General features: G+C 51.8%; 1 protein-coding gene across 1 annotated transcript; it reads left to right on the plus strand.

The window, feature by feature from the left end:
- Positions 1-152: 152 nt before the first annotated feature.
- Positions 153-15,090, plus strand: PV07_01954 (uncharacterized protein). Its single transcript, XM_016388537.1, has one exon. The coding sequence runs from the start codon at positions 207-209 to the stop codon at positions 14,838-14,840; it is 14,634 nt and encodes a 4,877-aa protein (XP_016255465.1). The 5' UTR covers positions 153-206; the 3' UTR covers positions 14,841-15,090.
- Positions 15,091-15,174: the final 84 nt, after the last annotated feature.

Raw genomic sequence — 15,174 nt, forward strand, 5'->3', positions numbered from 1 at the left:
GACTTCCTCAGCTGCTGATTGGTCAATGCTGGGTGCCAGCCTTGTTCAGCCTCGCGCCACGCGAAATTTTTTGTTGGCCGCCGCCTCGCCAAGAAATATCATGTTTTGACAATTGCCTTCTATCGACAACGATCTTCTGTACATTTACCCTTCTTGATTCTCGGGGCTGAAAGTAGGGAAGAGGAGTTGCAGCATCCGACTTTGCCATGGAAGACATAGCAGTATTCTGCTCATGGGCTGATGCGCAACTCAACGCAGACCACTCCTCTCTCAGAGGACTTCCGACAGAAGTCCGATCACTCATTATCAGATCAACAGCATCTCAATATCTGGAGTCCCTCGCCGACGCTATTCGAGATGCTCAATACACAGATGCGCTCTTTCCGCTTTACAAACCTCTCTTGCCCGAGCTGCTTGCGAGGTGGTCGAGTCCCACTCGCACCACTGACCTCAAGGACATTGTCACCACTATTTCATGTCTGGCGCGGGTTTTGCCACTTGCTACATATCTGCGCCCTCATGTCAAGTGTCTTCTTCGGATAGACCTCTTACGGCATCGTCTGTTGGATCTAGGAAGCGCTCCCACCGAGCCTCAAGACGATGTCGACCATTCGCTTCTGCTCGCGGTTTTCCGCCTTCTCTCCTTCGACCGACGCATGCTCGCCGACATCGTTACTCCTGTCTTTTTCTCGTCCTTTTTGCGTCATCGCTCGTTGTCAGTCAGATACTTGGCTGTCCAGTGTCTGTGCATAATCATGCACTTTGCCGATGCGTTTTCGGAGACGATGGTCAAGACATATGTGGGCAACGAAGCCATATGGGGCGAGTGGGAGGGCCGCAGGATCGACTATCGACTGCTCAAGCTTTGGGAAGAGAGGCGCTGGAAAAGCCTTGATCGTGCGCTGGCAAGCATTGAGAAGTCCTGGCAATCGTCACCACCGTCACCTTCAAAAGCTCCCAACCTGCTTGCTGAAAATTTCTCACCACGCATCGTTGATATCGGCAGCGTTCTTCACTTGCCCTTGGAAGGCCAGACTCCAAGCTCCTCTGCTTCCACTTTCGTTCTGACCGCCACTGCGAAGCGCAATTTACGGTTGCTCGGCCAGCGTTTGCTAGATTCGAGACCGATCCTCATCTCAGGACCGGCCAGTTCCGGAAAGACCTCGCTCATTCACGAGGCCGCCAGGCTCCTAAATCAAACGTCGTCGATGATCACATTGCACCTCAACGAACAAACCGATGCTAAGAGTTTATTGGGGATCCACACCTCTTCGGCCGATGGCAGATCTTTCACCTGGCAACCCGGCGTTTTGACCAAGGCCATGCAGCAGGGACGATGGGTTCTGATAGAAGATATTGATCGGACGCCTGGCGAGGTCATGGGAGTGCTGCGTCCGATCCTTGAGAACGGCGATCTATTCCTGCCTAGTCGTAACGAAAAGATCCGCCCAAAGGATGGTTTTCGCATATTGGCAACAGTCGAGGCAACCAGGCAGACCTCTTCCGCGACAAATTCTCGCCAATCGTGGTTACTCAATCCTCGACTCTGGAGCACTGTCGAAGCGGCCAACTACCCACCTGAAGAGGTCGAGGCTTTACTTTATTCTCGATACCCTAATGCTAGTGTTTTCATTCCGACAATCTTGCGGGTTCACCGAAATCTTCTTTCTCTTTACAAAGACCACCATGCACTAAAAAGAGTACAGACACGACTTCCCTCTCTAAAAGACCTGCTCAATCTGCTGAGGAGGATTGTTCGCAGACTGGGGCGTCATGGTGGCCGTTCAGAGACGGACCCTCTCCCCGAACATGCAAAACTCGACATATTCAAGGATGCTGTCGACTGCTATGCAGGCTACCTTGACAACGAGGAAATTCACGACGTGATGGCTGAGAGTATTGCAGCTGAGATGAACATATCGCCCCAGCAGATGCGGTATTGTCTGAATGAAGCTCTTCCAGCTTTTTCAGAGGACAAAGATGTGGTGCAGGTTGGGCGAAGCACTCTCACAAAAATTGCCCTTCGCCGTCGACAGGCTAAAAAAGCCCCTTTCGCACTCACCACTTCGGCTGGCAGAACGCTTGACCGTATCGCCGCGTGTGCAGACTGCTCGGAACCGTGCCTTTTGGTTGGTGAAACTGGGGTTGGGAAAACAACGCTGGTGCAACACATTGCCAACCTTGTGGGCCAGACACTTACCGTGATCAACCTTTCACAACAAAGCGAAGCTGGTGACCTTATTGGGGGGCTGAAGCCTGTGACAGTTCGATCTCTGGTCCTGCCAGTAGTCGAAAAGTTCAATACCTTATTCGATGATACCTTCTCTGCGAAAAGGAACGAGAAATTCCAGATCGCTCTGGCCAAGGCATTTGCGAGACAGAACTGGTCGAGACTAATAATTTTGTGGAATGAAGCAATTCAAATGGCAGCAACCTCTCTCAACACGGCGGAACATCCTCATACCAACGGATCTGTCCATGCAAACAAGAAGCGCCGGCTAGACACACCAAGATATGAAGTCCTGCGCACAAGGTGGGCCGACTTTTCCGAAAGTTTGAAGCAGATTCGTGCGTTTGTTGACCATGGTGGCAAGACGCACACTTTCGCCTTCGTCGAAAGCAGGTTGGTGCAAGCAGTCCGAGAGGGCGGATGGGTACTCTTCGATGAAATCAATCTAGCTCCCTCAGACACTCTAGATCACATCGTCAGCCTTCTACACAATGGAGATGAAGAAAAGCCATCATTGCTGCTCACCGAAGCGGGCAACATTGAGACCATCATTGCCCATCCGAATTTCCGAGTCTTCGCTGCTATGAACCCGGCAACAGATGCAGGAAAAAAGGATCTCCCGCCTGCCCTGCGATCACAATTTACCGAGATATATGTTCCCTCTGGTGACAGTAATCTTGAGGACTTGACCAAGGTCATTCAAACCTATCTTGGGACCCTACTTGACAATGACAAACGAGCTGCCCTAGATCTCGCGAACTCCTACCTCGAGCTGAAGAGGCTCAATGAAGCACACCAGCTTACCGATGGAGCAGGTGAAACACCGCATTTCAGCATTCGATCGCTTGTTCGGTGCCTGTTATATGTCTCACAACACAGTGCGATCCACGGTCTGAGACGTGCCATGTTCGAGGGATTTGCAATGAGCTTCTTCACAGTACTGAGCAGAGCGGCGGAAAGTCTAGCTTTGCCATTTCTTGAAAAGCACTTACTCTCAAGTGTCAAGAATCGAAAGGCATTCTTCAGCCAGCAACCGAAGATGCCACTTACTGGAGAAGATTACATTGCTTTCAAACATCACATCGTCAAGAGAGGTCCAATGCCTCCAGACTTTCAACCGCACTACATTAGAACACCCTCCGTCGAACGCAATCTGCTCAATCTGGCACGCGCTGCCTCCATGCGACGCTTTCCAATTCTTCTACAAGGGCCGACGTCGGCTGGAAAGACCAGTATGGTGGAGTATCTTGCAAAATTATCAGGCAACAAATTTGTTAGGATTAACAACCACGAGCACACAGACCTCCAAGAATATCTGGGCAGCTACATGTCAGATACGGACGGCAAACTCGTGTTCCGAGAAGGTGTCTTGGTGGATGCTCTACGTCTGGGCCACTGGATCGTGCTCGACGAACTGAATCTGGCTCCGAGTGATGTTCTCGAGGCCCTCAATCGCTTGCTGGACGATAACAGAGAGCTCCTCATTCCAGAGTCTCAGGAAATCGTGCGTCCACATCCTAACTTCATGCTCTTCGCCACGCAGAATCCAGCTGGCCTGTATGGAGGCCGGAAGCGGCTGTCTCGAGCTTTCAGAAATCGCTTTCTCGAAATCCACTTTGATGATATTCCTGAGGATGAACTGGAGATAATACTGCGAGAACGGGCACAGATTGCTCCTTCTTTTTGCACCAAAATTGTTGCTGTTTACAAAAAGTTGTCACTTCTCAGGCAGTCTTCTAGATTGTTCGAACAGCGCAACAGCTTTGCCACATTACGAGATCTGTTTCGATGGGCCTCAAGACCCGTGGATGACTGGCAGCAGTTGGCACATCACGGCTTCATGCTGCTGGCTGAACGGGTAAGAGAACCTGCAGAGCGTGCTGTGGTCAAGAGCATTCTTGAGGAGACTATCAAAGTCGTCATTGACGAAAGTGTACTGTATGGTGCGTCGAAGATTCCGGACACTGTTCAGCACTATGGTTCGATTGTCTGGACCCCAGCAATGAGACGAGTTTTTGTTCTTGTGGCTGAAGCACTGAAGAATAATGAGCCAGTTCTCTTGGTCGGCGAGACTGGGTGTGGAAAGACTCAAATCTGTCAAGTGATTGCCGAAGCAACTGGCACACCACTCGATATCTACAATGCCCATACAAATACCGAAACTGGTGACCTCATTGGCTCTCAGCGCCCAATTCGTAACCGATCCGAGATTGTCAACAACGTGCAAGCAAGCTGGCAAGCCCTGATTGGCTCCAGACCTGATGGCATCTTGATCGAAGATCTAGGCGTTGACCGAATTGTGGAATTGTTCAAAACTTTGGATCGATCTAACTACGAGCCCAGACTCGTCGAGCATCTCCGATCTAGCATCGGAGCATATGAGGCTCTGTTTGCGTGGAACGATGGCAGCCTCGTCCGAGCCATGAAAAGGGGCGAATATTTCTTGCTCGATGAGATTTCCCTGGCTGAAGATTCCGTCCTTGAACGTCTGAATAGTGTCCTGGAGCCATCCCGGACAATTCTGCTCGCGGAGAAGGGTTCTGTCGATAATCTCGTCGTCGCGCACCCAAGATTCCAATTCCTAGCCACCATGAATCCCGGAGGGGATTACGGAAAGAGGGAGCTGTCAGCGGCACTGCGAAATCGGCTGACCGAGATATGGGTACCTCCTCTGTCTGAAATAGCAGATCTCTTGCCCATTGTCCAGAATAGGCTGGGAACGAGAAAGAGCGATCTAGCCAAGAAGATGCTCGAATTTGCTGCCTGGTTTCGTGCCGAGTTCCATAATGCGGCATCCAAAAGTATTGCGTTGCGAGATCTGTTGGCATGGGCAGACTTCATCAATCGTGCTGAGTCACTGGGCGTGGAATCTGCTTTTGTCCATGGGGCGTTCATGGTCTATATTGATTCCATCGGCGCAAATCCAGCGGGAATGACTTCCACCGGCACAAGCGACTTGAAGTGGTCAAGGCAAAAGTGTCTCAATCAATTACAAGATCTGGCGAGCCTCGACGTTTCGGAGAGTTATAAAACAATCCCCGAGCTTTCGTCTACTGGTGAACGCATCCATGTTGGCCCATTCTCTCTCCCTCGAACCGAAAATTCGAGTCAGCCAACAACCGATCTTGTTTTCAACGCTCCGACCACCGCACAAAATACAATGAGGATCGTCCGCGCTCTGCAAATGGCAAGGCCCATCCTGTTGGAAGGCAGCCCCGGTGTAGGAAAGACAGCGATAGTGACAGCGCTTGCCCAAGCCTGCGGCAAGATGTTTACTCGAATCAATTTGTCTGATCAGACCGACCTTATGGATTTGTTCGGAGCAGATGCCCCATCCGACAACGAGGGCGTGGGGAAGTTTTCGTGGCAAGACGGACCTCTGCTGAAAGCCATGCAATCCGGTGGATGGGTCCTGCTTGATGAAATGAACCTGGCATCTCAATCTGTTTTGGAAGGCCTGAACGCTTGCTTGGATCACCGCCGAGAAGTGTACATCGCAGAGCTGGATAAGTCATTCCTCTGCCATCCAGATTTTACCCTGTTTGCTGCTCAAAATCCTCATCATCAAGGCGGTGGTCGGAAAGGACTTCCAGCTTCATTTGTCAATCGGTTCACGGTCGTATACGCGGATTCTTTCCAGCGTGTGGACTTGGTTCGTATTTGCGAGTCCAGATTCCCGGACGTTAACCGTGACCAACTCGAGAGCGTGATTGACACGGCCACGCATTTGGAGCAGGTCGTCACTGGAAGCTCAGCCTTTGCGCACGGGGGACCTTGGGAATTGAATCTCCGCGACGTGAGCCGATGGCTGCGACTGTGTAAGGAGCAGCCGACACTTCCCTCGTCCTACCATCTTCGTACTATTGTGACGGAGCGTTTTCGCACCTCTGTTCAAAGAGACCTAATCCTCAAGGAAACCGAATCGAGTTACATTTCCATTACGCCCGAAAGCTTTTATCACAACATAACTGAATCCCTTCTTCAGATTGGCAACGCTGTTCTGCCCAGGGACTCAGTTTTGCAGAACACTGAAGCACCGAACACAACTCCCTCTGTATGGCAACTTCCTGCCTCAAATTCTATCATTACGGCCGTCAAACAGAACTGGCCTGTGATCCTAGCAGGGCCTTCAGGCTCAGGGAAGACAACTCTTGTTCGATATCTCGCGGCTGCAGCGGGGGTCGAGCTCGTCGAGTTTTCAATGAACTCTGATGTGGATACAATAGACCTCGTGGGCGGATTCGACCAATACGATGTCCGTCGCGACGTCAGCGAGGTCCAGACCAAAGTACGAGAAGTGCTTCGAGAACGACTTGCAGCATCTCTACTGAATAAAGCCGACGAAGCAGGCCACATTCAACTGCTGAGGCTATGGCGATTGTTCGAAGGCGATGAGATAGATATCCCTGATCTTCAGGCAGCCATCTCAGGTTTACTGTCTATTTTGCCAGAGCTCCGAGCACAAGTCGAAATCATTTCAACTATTCCAGATGCAGCAGATCAGGAAAATCTCCGGTTCGTCTGGAATGATGGCATTCTCGTCAATGCTATCGAGAAGGGTTCGTGGTTGTTGCTCGAAAACGCCAATTTATGCAACCCGTCTGTTTTGGATAGGCTGAATTCATTGCTTGAACCTGGTGGATCACTTGCCATCAGCGAGCAACATAGTGGCAGTGCCGGCACGAGAATTATTGAGCCACATCCAAATTTCAGGATATTTCTGACGATGGATCCGCGCTACGGAGAGCTTTCGAGGGCGATGAGGAATCGATCGCTCGAGATTTTTATGCCCGAAATCCAAGAGACCTCCAATGCGTCTCCCGTCCAGTATCCGATCGCTTCGGCTCTTACTCGCTTACGACATTTGTCGGAGACTGCTGACCAAATCCAACAAGCTCACAGTATCGAAGCTGCGGTCGACAATCTCGATCTTAGAGATATGAAGTTGATCTCACATGCAGACTGCCCATTGCCCGGTGCTCACACCAATGACTCACTGCAAAAGGAGATCCGCGAGAGGAATCTATTCGAGGTAGAAAGCGTGTACCGCACCTTTAGTTCTGTGGGAGTTTCTGCGGACAACCGATTTCCACAAATGACCGTCTTGAACGAGCCACTCATCTTGCTAGGAGCATTTTCCGGGAATACATTCTCAAGTTCTTCGTTCACCAGGCTATTTACCAGGTATTGGTACCTCACACGGCGGTTAGCAGAAATCGACTCAATCATGAAGGACGCGTCAACTCGAGCCCAAACTCTCGCTATCAAAGACCAAACAATCCTCGAGCGATCAATTTCTATCCCAAAGCGAGAAGCAGTTGGTGCAGCCCCGAACATTGCAGCTTTTGGAAAGCTTGTTATCTCGTTAATTGCCGAACTTGTTCAAAGGGAGATCAAAGCGATGAGGAATTTGGACTTGGCAGATGGAGTAGAACGAATGCTCTGTTTTACTCACGAGCTCATCCTCCTCTGTAACACGAAAACGATCGACGTGGCTTCGTTCCAGGCATACCTGCAAGTTGGAACCGACTTAATCCATCTCGTTGGGCAAAACTTTCCCGAGATTGCCGCTCAATTCTCAAACTGTCTAGAGACTTTAGGAGCATATAAACCTGGGCTCAAGACTGGATTCGGACTTCAGTTCATGTGGCCAGTTTTTCGGCCCAAGACCGCAAGCACATGGCCACAACTTAATTGCCAGCTTGCATTGGAAGAGCTCATCGGTAAATTCGACGTTGCGTGTCGCTCCTTACCGCAAGCTCGAAACTCGCTCTCAGGCCTGAAGCTCAGATTGCAAAATGCGTATGCGTCGATTGTTGATTCAGGACAACCTGAGTCCCTGATGCTGGATCTTCAAGAAGCCGTGTCTAGACTGGAGGAGCAATCGACGAAAGGCTTTTTCCTTCAAGGAAAGTTTGAGAACGTCATCACGTTCGTATACGAGGCGGTTCGGTTGCAGAAGCGCATACCGAACGAGCCAGACCTGGGGAATCTGGCGATGTTTATGCCCCAGTCTGAAGGACAATCACTAGCTGTCGGGCATGAAAACTCTGTGCCTAATTCATTGGCCCGCCTTGCATCTCTGAATGCTGATATCCTGGTGGATGATGGCTCCATTGGGCTGGAACTGAGTGGTCAGCTTTCTTCGATCCAGCAGCAGCCTCTCGGCACGCTGGGCCATGCGAAAGAAGAACTACAACAGCTGACGAGAGCGTTGGCAACCCACACATACTCACTTGGCGACTTCATCTCTCCGCTGACTGAGGATCTGCTCTCGATCATAGAAGGATTCATGTTTTCCTTCCGCACCCTCCTGACGCCGGAGGCAAGAGAATGCTTTCCAGAAGGAGGTACACCAGATCTATTTCGGCTGGCTGCCATGCCAATCAATGATGTCTTCCTGAAGGGGCGCAGCGACGAACTCCTCAGTGAAGTCTATATCAGACTGATCCACCCTGTCCTGTCGCGGTTGCAAGACAGGGATAAATTTGGTCCTCAGCAGCTCAAAACATGCCTCGTTCGCTTGTCCCTTGCCGGCCTGATCCTCATGGTGCCCGATAGGCCCATGGATCCCGCAACATACCCGAAAATTGTGTATCATCTCCATGATCGCCGACAAGATGAACTGCTTTCCAGAATCGAGGGGCAAAAGCAATTTCACAGGCACCTGATGGGAACAGACACAGCTCTAGTTATCCGTATTCTGCAGCAAGAGCTTCTCGATTTGGGGACTGTCTCTCAACCTCCGGCAGTCGTCAGACCAGATAAAGAGGAACTCTTCAAGCTTCAAGAGATCTTCACAAGAATTGTTAATGGCGTGCTCGAATACCAGGGCACTCAAACGCTTCAAGGAATACGTGCTGGTGGTGCAGAGTGGATCGAGCAATGGTCTAGCCAACAGGGAATGTCAAATCTGAGGACCATCATTGAGCGACTAGAAAGCTCCCATCGAGCGTTCGACGACTTTGTGAAGCCGATCCTATGGTTTTTGAAATGCCTGTATCTTGCCTTGAAGCTTGAGATTGGGGAGAAGAGTCGAAGCACCACACCCTCCGCTCTTCACGAGCTTATCGTCAGCACTCCTCTGTTAACGAATAACCTTGCCACTATTCGATACTCGGAACCCCTTCATGCCACATCTTCAGTGGTCAAATTTCACTGGCTGGACTACATTGGAGTGAGAACTGCTCTAACAGGGAAGGAGGACCGGCTCCTCGTCGAGGAATTTCTTGGGGTACTTGACAGCTTTTACTTCGAATGGAAAACTCGCTTAACTCAAGACCAAGCCGACGCTGCAACGAGATCTCGATACTACACTTACCGTGGCGACGCGCTTCAAGACGAGGAAGACGAAAGTCGCGAAATGAGCGAGCTGTTTCCACGATTCGAAGATGAAGACCAGGAGGTCGATATGCATCAACACGATTTCGATGTTCGCGCTACTGCAGCACGACTCAGTATGCTGCATCAAAAGATCTACGCTCGACGGAATCCTGAAGAGGCTATGGAGGCATTCATTCTATCCACATTGGAGTCATTACCCAAGGCTGCCGGTGTTGGCGGAGGCACTGGAAGTTCGTTCATCGATCTCCTCCCAGCCGTCTTCCTGCAGATGGAAGCTAAAATGAACGAGTTCACTGGCGACAAAGGTACCCGCACTTTCAACATCTACAGCGACTCCGATGTTCAACAAAGCCAGAAGCTGCTAGATCTAGTGCATGAGATTCAATCGAGGTTCTACATCATTCAAGAGAAGTGGCCCGAGCATGCTATCCCCGCAGAGGTCCTGTCGTTTTGCAGAGAGGTCCTCCATTTGAGCTTCGGCGACCCTGTCGCCAAACTTCTCACCAAGACAGAGAAGCTATTTGAGATTGTGTCGCAATGGCAAAGTATTGCCAGCAGGGAGTGGTCAGTCAGCCCCCTCGTTGAGCAACTGTCGTCTTTGATCATTAGCTGGAGACGCCTGGAGCTCTTATCTTGGTCAAGGCTACTCGATGAAGAGATGCGTAAACATGAGGAGGACGCACAAGCCTGGTACTTCATTGCCTATGAGGCTGTCATCTACAACTCCAGAAAACTAGACGCCGGTGACGAAGGTGTTCTCTCATATCAACGGCATTTGGTCGAAACACTGCAGGAATTTCTCAAGTCAGCGACATTAGGCCAATACTCATCCCGCTTGCGACTGCTCGATACACTTAACAAGACTATGCAGGCTCTGGCAGATGATCATGTGCACCTCAACCCAATTGCCGCCTGCGTCCAAAACATCATTGATCATTATCGCCGGTATGAGGGTGGCGTTGAGTCCGTGCTGCATAGCGGCCGTGTTGGACTGGAGAAGGCTTTGAGCGAGCAGATCAAACTCGCGAGTTGGAAGGATACGAACGTCACGGCGCTCCGTGAAAGCGCACGCCGATCGCACCACAAGCTGTTCAAGATCGTTCGCAAGTATCGTGACCTGCTGAACCAGGCTGTTGTATGCACTGCGCCTGAAGAATCGGGACAAAATTCTCCGACCAGCATCGTGGAAGACCTTTCTGCGCCTCGCTACAACGATGAACTTATAGTAGCGGCATTAGGACGATGTCGCCTGCTAATCGATGATTGGACCATGCGCCCTGAGCGTCTTACTCAACCTCTAGGTGCAATCAGAAGCATGAGACATGTGTACCAGTCGAAGGATACTGAATTCCAAGCTCAGGTGGAATTGGCCTCCTTCCGGGAAGACCTGCTTGAAGCATCAAAGCAATTGAAGACTCAGACACCGTCAACATTGACTGAAGACAATACTCCATTTGTCCGCCATCTTCAGGAGAGAAAGAGAAGATTGCTTGCCGATACGCTGAAAGCAGTTACGCATATGGGAGTCAGGAGAAACCTCCCAACCTCTGAACTTGAGAAGCAATCGTCATGTGCCGCTGTTCTCGCACTGGCGGCAGATTCACCAATGACCCAACATACGCCAATCCAGTCTGCTGCCAACGGGGCACTCCACCAATTGCTTGATGTCATGCCTGAAGTCCGCGCAGCTCGCACAGACCATTCTGATGACCTCACCGATGGAGAAATCAACCGCTGCGTTGGGCTTTTGGAAGGCTTGCTGTTCTTGACAATCCGTCAACGTCAAGCAAGTCTGCAGCAAGCATTCGAAATAAGGGGACTGGGTTCTCAGTTGTCTATGCTCAGGTCCGTGGTGTCTTCTCCATCAGGCCAGATTATGCAATCCACTGTCTCTTCTCACAGTATCGATTTTGCGCAAGAGCGCCTCGCATGGCTAGCAGGGATCTTGAATATTGCCCATCGTATCTTAAAGTTCCAGGCGGAATATGGTGGGTTCGACATTAAAGGGTGCTTGGACTCACTGCGTTCCTACGCAAAGCAAATCACAGACCTGAGACTCAGTGTACTTGACCTGCCTGAAGCACCGTTGGGATTGACATGGAAGACCTCACAAGCTCTGATGGAGAAAAGTTCCGAAGTCCTTTCTCAACTCAAGTCGTTACTGGTGGAGTGGCAAGTCAAGGAGCCTCGTGTTGAGTATCTCATGCGCCGAATCATTCCCTGGACAGAAACAGTGCCACAACTGACAAACGGAACACAACTTCCTCGGTCGAACTTCCTTCTTCGAGAATTAGACCAGAATCTCAAAGACGCGGTAGATCAAGTTTTTGTGGCAATGCAGCGACTGTCTTCACTCCCAAAAGAGATACCCAGCTCAGAGGAAGACCAAGGGTGGCTCTCGAAATCGGACAGACACATCGTTGAGGCGTTGAGCTCGCTAAAGATGAGCACCATTACCAGCCGACTGGAGATGTCAGTGACACAAAAGCTTCAATATCTAGCTCCCGAGGACTTCGAAGCTGCCAAAGACTTGTTACTTGTGGCGATGCCGGTGCTCGATCAATATTACCACATATGTGAGCATCTCCATAAGCGGTACGTGGGACTGTACTTGGAGACGTCCCGGATGGCCTTGCAGCTAGCGAGGTCTTTCACGGTCATTGCAAAACAGGGTTTCTGTCGTCCCTCAGAGCCTGCGGATGGAGAGGAGCAGACCGGCAAACTAGAGTCTGGGACTGGGCTGGGTGAAGGGGAAGGTGCAGAGGATATCAGCAAGGATGTTCAAGATGATGAAGATCTCTCTGAGCTTGCACGTGAAGGGCAGAAGGAAGAGAGGGACGAGGAAATGGAGAAAACGGAAGATGCGGTTGACATGGACCATGAGGACCTTGAAGGCGAAATGGGTGACACTGAAGAGAGACTCTCGGATCAAGGCGACGACAAGGACCAGTCTGGGGACGAAGAGCAAAACGATTTCGACGAAGAGACAGGCACTGTTGATGACCTTGACCCCAACGCTGTGGATGAGAAACTCTGGGACGACATTAAGAACGAGTCGGAGAAAGAAAGGGAGATGAAGAATGACAAGGCTAAAGGAAAGAAATCTGAAGAGCAGACTGCAGGAGATGGGAACCGGGACGAAGGGGACGAAGGGGACGAAATGGAAGAAATGGGAGGGTCAGAAGAGGAGATGGACGAAGACGGTGAAGACCGAGACGAAGGTGGGGAGCGACCCGAAGGCCAACAGATGGACCAGCATGTGGAGGAAGAGAACGCTCTAGATCTGCCCGAGGAACTGCAGTTGGCTGGCGAGGATGAGATTGAAGACGATGATATTTCAGATGATGGCATGGATGAGTTGTCGGATATGGACAATCCTAGGGAGGAAGTCGAAGGGGGTGAGTTTGAGGAGACTGGGGAGACCGAACAGCAGGAGAAACAGTTGGATGAAGGAGCCAGTGAGGATGATATTGACCTAGAAGAGGAGCAGGCTGAGAACGGTGTTGCTCAGGACGACGAGATTATGGAAGACCAACCCGAAGCTGCGGAAGACGACCAGAAAGACGATCATAATCCCCGAGAAGACGACACGGTCCACGAGTTGGAAGAAACTGCTGGTGGAGAATCTGGAGCTGCGAACGAGGTTCAGGAGAATGTCGATGCCGAACAGACCGTCGAGGGCATGAACCAGACTGACAAAGAACCGAATCCTCAACAATCTCAGCCAGGCAAGGCTTCCGAAGACGAGGAGCAAGGAAAGACCGGCACTGGAGCGTATGAACGTGGTGCCGGACGGGCAGAAAGCCTGGAGTATCAGCAGAATCAATCCCTGAAGCAGTTGGCGGATGTCCTTGACCGATGGCATCAACGTCGCGAGATCTTGCCGGCCGCTGAAGAAAAAGATCAAACCAATGAGCAAGGGGATATTGACATGGCGGATGTTGATTTCGAGCATGTCCAGGATGAAGATGAGGGAGATGCACAAGCTCTCGGTGCCGCTGCCGCAGATCAGGCTCAAAATCTTGACCCAAGCAAAGCCATAGAAGATGAAGATGCGCCAATTGACGAAGACACAGCACTTCCTGATGTCCTGGAGCCGGAGATGCAGGAAGATATTGCGGAGAGGTTCAGCCGTCTCAAGGCGCAGCAGAGGCCAGCGGCAGCCAGAGATGCAGGGGCTTTCGTCCCTGACCAACAGCCACAACAGAGGGAATATGACGGACAGACAGATTCTGGCGACACTGCGTCTGATGACTTGTCGCCTGATATCGAACAGCTCGAGCTCAGCGGCGACCAAGCACAACTAGCTGCGCATCCGACGAGCAGCTCCAACGCAGCCCAGCTCTGGCAACAATGCTCAGCCACTACGCACCAATTTTCTCTCATCCTAACGGAACAGCTGCGTCTCATTCTCTCGCCCACGACCGCCACAAAGCTTCGCGGCGACTACCGCACAGGCAAGCGGCTCAACATCAGACGCATCATCCCTTACATCGCTTCGAATTACAAGAGGGACAAGATCTGGATGCGTCGCTCGGTGCCCAGCAAGCGCAACTACCAGATCATGATTGCGGTGGATGACAGCAAATCCATGAGCGAGTCCGGCGCCGACGTCCTCGCGTTCGAGACGCTGGCACTCCTCACAAAGTCCCTGGCCATGCTCGAGGTCGGGGAGATCTGCGTCGTCGGCTTCGGCGACTCCCCCGCCATCACGGTCGCGCACCCCTTCGACCAGCCCTTCTCGCCGGCCGAGTCCGGCCCACAGGTCTTCCGCGCGTTCAGCTTTGAGCAGCGAGGCACGGACGTCAAGAGCCTGCTCAGGCAGAGCATTCGCCTGTTCCGGGACGCGAGGACTCAACGACAAGGAGGTGGCGGCCGCGAAGAGCAGTGGCAGCTCCAACTCATCGTCAGCGACGGGCATTGTTCGGACCACGACGGGATCGCCCGGCTGGTCCGCCAGGCGCACGACGAGGAGCGCGTAGTGATTGTCTTTGTCATTGTCGACGCCGGCGACGAGAGCATCCTCGACCTCAAGGAGGCGGTCTTCGAGCCCGACCCCGCCGCCCAAAGCCATGCCGCCGGCCCGTCTGGCTCGGGAAAGGGAACCGGACCAGGCGCAGCGGAAATGCGAGTCCGCACAAAGAGGTACCTCGACGGCTTCCCCTTCCCGTACTACCTCGTCGTCCGAGACGTCAGGGATCTGCCTGGGGTGCTGGCGACCGCGCTGAAGGGCTGGTTTGGGAGTGTCGTGGACGTTCAGGGGTAAACTTGACAGTGCAGCCTCGTCGCGCACAAAGCAAGTTCATCCATCTCTGACCTTCGTTTTGGATGACCCGTTTTCTTTTCTTTCTATGCCAGGACGGGAAGATCTGAGTTAGAGTTGGAGAGTGTGTTAAGGACAGAAGCTGGGGATGAGTCTAAAGGGAGATGGGCAGTGTGGGGTGATAGATTGAGGATATCGCATGTAGATTGACTGGGTACATAGCTGTAATGAGGACTTCCCCGTCTAACTGAAACCTGAATGAACGGTGCTCTCGAACGGATGCATCTCTTTTACACTCCCACATGGTATGGGTATGGTACTACGCTCGCGGTTTGGG

The sequence above is a fragment of the Cladophialophora immunda genome, assembly GCF_000835495.1.
Source record: "Cladophialophora immunda strain CBS 83496 unplaced genomic scaffold supercont1.1, whole genome shotgun sequence".
NCBI lineage: Eukaryota > Fungi > Ascomycota > Eurotiomycetes > Chaetothyriales > Herpotrichiellaceae > Cladophialophora > Cladophialophora immunda.